Source organism: Solanum pennellii, chromosome 7 (assembly GCF_001406875.1).
Source record: "Solanum pennellii chromosome 7, SPENNV200".
NCBI lineage: Eukaryota > Viridiplantae > Streptophyta > Magnoliopsida > Solanales > Solanaceae > Solanum > Solanum pennellii.
In genome coordinates, this window is record NC_028643.1 from 65,183,018 (window position 1) to 65,192,340 (window position 9,323).

General features: G+C 32.9%; 1 protein-coding gene across 1 annotated transcript; it reads left to right on the forward strand.

Moving 5' to 3' along the window:
* The first annotated feature begins 2,224 nt into the window (after positions 1 to 2,224).
* LOC107026078 (subtilisin-like protease SBT1.8) lies at positions 2,225 to 5,211 on the forward strand. The gene is made up of 2 exons (XM_015226924.2): positions 2,225 to 3,918; positions 4,333 to 5,211. Exons 1-2 carry the CDS (start codon positions 2,301 to 2,303, stop codon positions 5,001 to 5,003), a joined length of 2,289 nt encoding a protein of 762 aa, XP_015082410.1. The 5' UTR covers positions 2,225 to 2,300; the 3' UTR covers positions 5,004 to 5,211.
* Positions 5,212 to 9,323: the final 4,112 nt, after the last annotated feature.

Here is a 9,323-nt window from a genome sequence, read left to right on the forward strand (position 1 = left end):
ATGAAAGTGACTCACATATATCCCTACTTGTAAACAAATGGCTCACATATACCCTTTTCCTCTAACGGAAATGGAAAAAAAAATTTAATCTAAATTTTTATTATTTTTTTAAAAAAAATATAATCCCATACGAGTAAATTTAATCTTCGTCAAACATATTTTTTTTGACCTTTTTTTGTTTCAATGACTAATTTATAATTATTATTTTGATAATCAAATTTATTTATGTTTCACTAATATTCTTGTAAAACTTATTGTAGATGACAAAAAATTTTCTTCGAATACGAAATTAAATTACAATACACACAAAAAAATAGTTTAATTTTTTTTCTTTAAACTAAGGAATGAAAGAAAAAAACAAAATAAGAATAAGAAACTCAAATAATTATAATAAAAAAATCAAAAAATAATTTATGTATGAAAAAAATTAAAATATACCTTGAACTTTGATAGAAAAATCATATATACCCCTAAATAATTTTTTTTTAAAAAAATTACAAGTAATAAATATAAATTTAAAACTAATTTTTACATTCCGTTAAATGAAGGGTATATATGAGCCATTTTGTAACGGCAGGGGTATATGTGAGCCGTTTGTATAACGGTAAGGGCATATATGAGCCACTTTTATAACGAGGGGTATATCAGCTCTAAATGACAAAGTTGAGAGATATATCAGACCCTTTTTCCTATTATAAAATTATTTTAAAACTATTCTGACATGAATAACTTAATTCAACCAGATTCGAAATCAAATAAAAAGAATATATAGAGTTCATAATCTTGAAAATCCAAAGAATAATAGGTAATATAGTAAATGTATACTTTTTTGAATAGTCTTTTATCTAAATAAATAAAGAAAAAGAAATGATGGTTATTAGTGATCTTTATGTGAAACATGCAATGATGAATGAATTCTTTATCTCCTTAATATAATTATGTAAGTGCCACACCTTGTTATATTTTATGCAACATTCTTTCAATGAAAAGTTTAAAGGAAAAGATGCTTGTTTTTCGATTTGGTAATCACAATTCATAATATATATAAATACCAAAAGTTAATCATTTTCTATCCACGCTTTTCTATAATTTTTTAAATTAATGATAATGTCATTGTCTAGAATATTAACGAATTAATTTATTCATATAATGTACTATTAAGATATGAAATTGATAAGTGATTATTTGCAGTGGCGGGTCAGAAATTTTTTTAACGTGTGTCTAGAAATAACAACTTGTTATGTTAAGGGTGTCAAAAATAGGTTATTTGATCATTTTACTTGTATATATGCTAATTTTTTTCTGACGAAGGATATCCAATTGGACACTCTTAACAGTATATGACTACACACTGATTATTTGAAATAAATAATGATTTGTAAGGGGTAAGACGAGGAAAAAGAAGAAAAAATAAAATGCAAGACAAAGAAGTCTTATTTGATTAATGAAGTAAAATAAGTACATAGTAATATAGTTTTATTTCAAAATAGAAAAAACAAAGTACATAGTTTTTTTTTCTCGCTAGAAGTAAAGCGAGTAGCTAAGCTATGATCAACGCATGCATTTGCAAGTCAAATATACAGCTTCTTTCCAAATATATTTTTCTATATTTTAAGTTTTTTATTATAATTTTAAATCTACATTATTTCGTTTCATTTTAAATAATTTAATTTAATTTTTAATCCATTTAAAAAGAATGATACATTTTCATATTAAGTAATAATTTAATTTGAAAATGCTTATTTTATCCTTAATGAATAATTTATAACTATACAAATATCCATTATTAATTTAAAAATCTTTTTTAATTTTAAAAACCCTTTGCTAAATTAAACTAACAATATAAATTAGAATACAACTAACTATTTTCACATAAACCATATATATTTTATTTCACTTTTAATAACATAATTTTATAATCATAGTAATATATTTTACATTCACATGTTATTTCTTTTTTAAGATAAAGAAATTTCTATTCAAAAGGAAAATATCCACACAAAATCATGATAAAATAGATAAAAATGTTACATTTGTTAACTCAATCAATCAAAATTATGTTAAATTAAATAAATAAAAATTATCGGATTAGGTAGAGTAAAAAAAGGAGATTGGGTGGTAAAACACTACTGGAAAACGCACTAAAGACAGTGGCATTAACGTAATAAGATCAAATTTGAAGCCTTTATAATAAAGATAGTGGTAATATAAACCCGACAGTAGTCCTCCATAACTCCTTCGATCCTCTCTCTCAGTCGCATTTACCGGCGACTGTCTCCTCTTCTGTACTTGCTTTTCCGATGGGTTCTCTTTTCTGTTTCTCTCTCATTGCTTTTCTCCTTGTTCTTCACCCATGTTTCGCAAAGAAAACTTACATTGTTCATGTGAAACATCAACAAAAGCCGCCTTCTTATTCTACTCATCATGATTGGTACGATGCTCAGTTGAAATCTCTTTCTTCTTCTTCCAACTCTGAATCTCTTCTTTACTCTTACGATACTGCTTATCCTGGATTTGCTGCTTCTCTTGACCTCCATGAGGCTGAATTGCTCCGACAGTCTGATGATGTGGTTGGGGTGTATGAGGATACTGTTTATACACTTCATACTACTCGGACCCCTGAGTTTCTTGGGTTGGATAATCAGTTGGGGATTTGGGCTGGGCATACTCAACAAGAGCTTAACAGTGCTGCTCAGGATGTTATTATTGGAGTGCTTGATACCGGTGTTTGGCCTGAATCTAAGAGTTTTAGTGATGTGGGTATGCCTGATGTGCCGTCCAGATGGCGTGGGGAATGTGAATCTGGACCTGATTTCGATCCAAAGGTACATTGTAACAAGAAACTGGTTGGTGCGAGATTTTTCGCTAAAGGTTACCGTATGTCGTCTTCTAGTTCATTTACGAATCAACCCAGACAGCCTGAATCGCCTCGGGATCAGGACGGTCATGGCACCCATACAGCCAGTACCGCCGCTGGTGCACCAGTGGGTAACGCTAGCCTTTTTGGTTATGCTAGTGGAATCGCTCGTGGTATGGCTCCTCGTGCTCGTGTAGCTACTTACAAGGTGTGTTGGCCTACTGGTTGTTTTGGGTCTGATATTCTTGCAGGTATGGACCGTGCTATTTTGGATGGGGTTGATGTGTTATCTTTATCTTTGGGTGGTGGATCAGGTCCTTATTATCGTGATACCATTGCTATTGGTGGTTTCTCTGCTATGGAGAAAGGAATTGTTGTGTCCTGTTCTGCAGGTAACAGCGGTCCTGCTAAAGCTTCACTTGCAAATACAGCTCCATGGATTATGACTGTTGGTGCTGGTACCATAGACCGTGATTTCCCTGCTTATGCTGTTTTAGGTAATGACAAAAAGATTACTGGTGTGTCTTTATACAGTGGTAAAGGGATGGGTAAAAAGCTAGTTAGCTTAGTTTACAACACAGATAGTAGCTCTAGCCTTTGCTTGCCTGGTTCACTAAACCCTAAAGATGTTCGTGGGAAGATAGTGGTATGTGACAGAGGGACTAATGCTAGAGTAGAAAAGGGTCTAGTGGTGAAAGAAGCTGGTGGGGTTGGGATGATATTGGCTAACACCGTCGAGAGTGGCGAGGAGCTGGTGGCAGACAGTCATTTGTTGCCGGCGGTGGCTGTTGGAAGGAAATTGGGAAATGTGATTAGGCAGTATGTGAAGAGTGAGAGGAATCCGACTGCGGTGCTCAGCTTTGGAGGTACGGTGGTGAACGTTAAGCCATCGCCGGTAGTGGCAGCGTTTAGCTCAAGAGGGCCTAATACAGTGACTCCACAGATATTGAAGCCTGATTTAATTGGACCTGGAGTTAACATATTGGCAGCTTGGTCTGAGGCTATTGGCCCTACTGGCCTTGAGAAAGATACCAGGAGGACCAAGTTCAACATCATGTCTGGTAAGTATCACCAACGGATACTTCCTTTATATATTCATGTGTAGTTTAATTAAATACTAGATCCATCAATTGCAACATTTTACAATTGGTATAGTGATAGTCTGTCTTCCATTAATGAGTATACCAAGATCCCACTCACATTTGTGTTAGATTGTTCAAAAATGTATTGCTTTTAAACATGCGTTTGGCAACATATTTGAAGAGTTCGAGCGACATTAGTTGTCCCTACTTTAAAAAAACAAAGAAGCATAAAGGTCGTAAACTTGTAATGGATTTAAGATCATCATATGGACCTACCTGAATCAGTTCATTAGCTGGAAATAATGTGATGTACTTTTCGATAAATCTGACACACAATACACTCATTTGAATTTTATAGTATTTGATCTTGTTTTATATTGAACTCTATTGCAGGTACATCCATGTCCTGTCCTCATATCAGTGGACTGGCTGCACTGCTGAAAGCAGCACATCCTGAATGGAGTCCAAGTGCAATCAAATCTGCACTTATGACAACTGCCTATAATCGCGACACCACTAACTCCCCTCTTCGTGATGCAGAAGGTGATCAACTTTCCACTCCATGGGCTCATGGAGCAGGTCATGTTGATCCTCACAAGGCACTCTCCCCGGGTCTTGTCTATGATATTAGGCCTAAGGAGTACATCAAGTTCTTATGCTCGTTGGACTATGAGATGGAACACATACAAGCCATTGTCAAGCGCCCAAATGTCACTTGTGCTAAGAAATTTTCAGATCCTGGGCAGATCAACTACCCATCGTTTGCAGTTTTGTTTGGCAAATCAAGGGTTGTTCGTTACACCCGTACCTTGACCAATGTGGGAGCTGCAGGCTCTACCTATGAGGTAGTCATTGATGCTCCCCCGTCTGTTACTGTGACTGTGAAGCCATCAAAGCTTGTATTCAAAAAGGTTGGAGAGAGGCTGCGATACACAGTCACATTCGTGTCAAAGAAGGGTGTTAGCACGATGAGCAAGACTACTTTTGGTTCGATATCATGGAATAATGCTCAAAACCAAGTTAGAAGTCCAGTTTCATATTCGTGGTCACAATTATTTAACTGAAAGGTTGTTCCTTTAATATAATGTATGGTTTTCCCTTTTTGAATTACCAGCAAAAATTGTGGTAATCAGATGCTGCAAATGGAAGTGTTTTTTTTAGCAATCTGAGTGATAGGGTTCCTCCAAAAAGTTTTAGTTTTATGCAATGCAATTATAGCCCTTGCTTGTATGATATCATGTGAGGTAATGTATTTATTACATGTCAAGAAAATTCTTGATAGTGTTGGGAAAAAACAATTAAAACACTAAGGACAGAATCTCTTTCAGTGAACTACAAGGCCAAAAAACCCACTTTATTAATAGTAGAGTTATAGACTGAGCTTCAATCTGCAGCTGCAGTCTCAACCAACGAACAAAACACTGAATCTTCTCCTCTGTAGGTATGAATGGCTACAACATCAAATACAGAGCAACAAAAAAAATATAAAATTGAAAGAAAGTCACCCAAAAATGCAGCTACTTTTGATGAGCTGAAACATGAAGCTACAAGATTCTAAAACATGCTGAGTCTTTTCTCAGTCAAATGTGGTTTTCTAATTGAACAGAAAATGGGCTCGAACTAGCCGCCCGTTACAGGAACTGCAAAATAGAGGGGACATCACTGCTTTAAAGGAAAAAAAAAAAAAAGAGATTTAACTAGTTCACCCAAATGAGTTATGATGTATGGAGTGTATAAAATATAGGAAATACTAAGCAAATAGCTCTTATAATGAAAATAATTACAAGCATATATAGCTCCTTGCTTTCATAGCCCCCTAAATAATTACATTATATAAACCCCCTCAAACATTGGCTCATTAAAAATAAACTTTCAAAAACAGCAATTTTCATGTCCACTTGAACAAATTATTCACGATTCTCATTGTAATTCGATCGTGGAATGTAAAATGAAGTTATGCCACAAACTTTGCAGAATGTGTGAGTACCGAATATATAGGCCTTTGAGTCCCCGAGAAGTTCAAATAAAGTCTCATGGAACAGTCATAGCAGTCGCAACAATGCTAGATGCTAACTCTTTTACAGTGACAGCCACCGGTATGTAGTAGCAAATCCAAATCCATTCTTCAGAATTGTCTATCATATATTACTGTTTCATCTTTCAATGAAGATTTCCTGGAACAATTCACTTATTTCATACTTCTGCAAACAACAAATCTAAATATTGAACATACTCTGGCGTATCTTGCCTCCGATATTGGAAAACTTGCGGTATCATTGAGATTTCTTTTATTCAGAACTAACTTAGTAAGTGATACTCAAAAGGTATATATCTACAAGATGGGTATCATTGAAGTTTCTCTTATTCATAACTAACTTAGTAAGTATATATATCTACAAGATTGCAATCATTGGGATTTTCATTTTCATAACTATCTTAGTAAGTGATACTAAAAATAGTATATATCTACAAAATTTGTATCACTGAGGTTTTCCTTGTTCATAACTAACTCAATAAGTGATACTAAAATAGTATATATCTACAAGATTGGTATCATTCGAGTTTCTCTTTTTCATAACTAACTTAGTAAGTGAGACAAAAAAGATATATATACCTATATGATTGGTATCTTTGAGGTTTCTCTTATTCATAACTAACTTAGTAAGCGATACTAAAATAGTATTCATCTATATGACTGGTAATATTAACGTTTCTCTTGTTTATAACTAACTTAGTACGTGATACCAAAAGATACATATACCTACAGGATTGATATCATTAGAGTTTCTCTTGCTCATAACTAACTTAGTAAGTGATACTATATGAGGTTTTTCTTGTTCATAACTAAGTAAGTGATACTATATATATATACCTAAATGATTGATATCATTGAGGTTTTTCTTCTTCATAACTAAGTAAGTGATACAAAATGATATATATACCTACATGATTGGTATCATTGAGGTTTTTCTTTTTCATAACTAAATAAGTGATACAAAAAAGATATATATACCTAACATGATTGGTATCATTGAGGTTTTTCTTTTTCACAACTAACTTCGTAATTGATACTAAAATCGTATATATCTGCATTAATAGTACCATTGAGTTTTCTCTAGTTCATAACTAACTTAGTAAGTGAAACAAAAAAGATATATATACCTACAGGATTGGTATCATTGAGGTTTTTTCTTGTTCATAACTAACTTAGTAAGTGAAACTAATATATCTACAAGATTGGAATCATTGAGGTTTCTCTTGTTCATAAACAACTTAGTAAACAATACAAAAAAGATATATATACATGCAGAATTGATATCATTGAGTTTTTTCTTGTTCATAATTAATTTAGTAAGTGATACTAAAATCATATATATCTACATGATTGGTATCATTGAATTCTCTAGTTCATAACTAACTTAGTAAGTGATACTAAATTAGTATTCATCTACATGATTGGTATCATTAATGTTTCTCTCATTCATAACTAATTTAGTAAGTGATACTAAAATTATATATATACCTACAGGATCGGTATCATTAGAGTTTCTCTTGTTCATAACTAACTTAGTAAGTGATACTAAAAAGATATACATACCAACATGATTGGTATCATTGAGTTTTTTCTTGTGATAACTTACTTAGTAAGTAATACTAAAAAGATATATATACCTAAAAGATGGTATCATTGAGTTTTTCTTGTTATAACTAACTTAGTAAGTAATACTAAAACCGTATATACCTACAAGATTGGTATCATTGAGGTTTTTTGTAATCATAACTAACTTAGTAAGTGATAAAAATCGTATACCGGATTGGTAACATAGAGGTTTTTCTTGTTCATAACTAACTTAGTAAGTGATGCTAATATCGTATATACCTACAAGATTGGTATCATTGAGGTTTTTTTTTAATCATAACTAACTTAGTAAGTGATAAAAAATCGTATACTGGATTGGTAACATAGAGGTTTTTCTTGTTCATAACTAACTTAGTAAGTGATGCTAAAATCGTATATATCTAGAGGATTGGTTATTGAAGTTTCTCTTGTTCATAAAGAACTTAGTATGTGATACTAAAAAGGTATATATACCTATAGAGTTGGTATCATTTGATATTTTTCGTGTTCACATATACCGAATAGGTATCATTTAATGTTTCTCATATTTCTGTCTAACATAGTTAGTGATACTAAACAAGTATATATCTACAGGAATGATATCAATAAATTTTGTAGTGTTTATAACTAACTTAGAAGGTGATACTGAACTAGTATATATAGACCGGATAGTATCATTTCATGTTTCTCGTATGTGCTCACAATTAATTTGGAAAGTGATACTACACTAGTATATAGATACCTGATAGGTATCTCTTTATGTTTTTCGTATTCCTAACTAACTTAGTTAGTGATACTAAACATGTATATATCTACAAAATTGTTATCATTGAATTTTGTATTGGGAAAAATGGTTTAATGGACCCTTATACTTGTATGAATTTGTATTTTGAACCCTTTTACTAAACAATTTACCAACTTAACCCTTAATCTTATTAAAACTCGCCATTTTAAACCCCTTTCCAAACAATTCACGTAACTTCTTAAAAAAAGGACCCTTAAAAAAACCCTAACGATTAACTTCCAAACTCTTCTTTCCTAATCCTCCTTATTTCTTCATTCAAAATTCTGCTTTCCCCACAAATTCTCCTTCTTCCGGATAAGATCAACTTTGACGTTTGTTCTATCTATCAATGGATCAAGTACCGATCCTTTTGCAGCATAACAGAATTTGAAATTCAACCACTTGAGACTCTTTCATGGAAACAAAGCATAATTCACTAATTGCAGACCCACCAATAAATGGTGAAATTTGCGCCGGACCAGGGCGCCTTATGCATGACCCAACTGGTGTATTTGCATCATCACAAGTCTTCACTAATTCAGTCTCTTCAGGGATAGTACAATCAGCAGAGGCAGAATCAGGCTCAGTGAAAATATCAAATTTAGAATGAATTTCAATATCTATGTTTCGAGATGCAACAACTACATCACCCAAAACATCATCTGCTGCAACGTCTCCTTTCAGACTCATACCATGATCAGACACATATCGTCATCCCTACAGTTGCAGATGCACCAACGTCATTTTTCATAACAAAATCTGTAGTCATATATCTTTTCGAAGACCCATGAACTTTGCAATCACCTATTACATGTCTTATGAAAGAAGTATCAAGTGCATGATCATCGTTTACACCAGACGGAGCATTCAAATTTGCATTAGATTTACTCGCGACCATGTCAACAACAGATTGTGTCATAGCTTCTAATTGAGTATCACTAATATCACCAAATAAATCATCAACAATCTTTTGGACACACA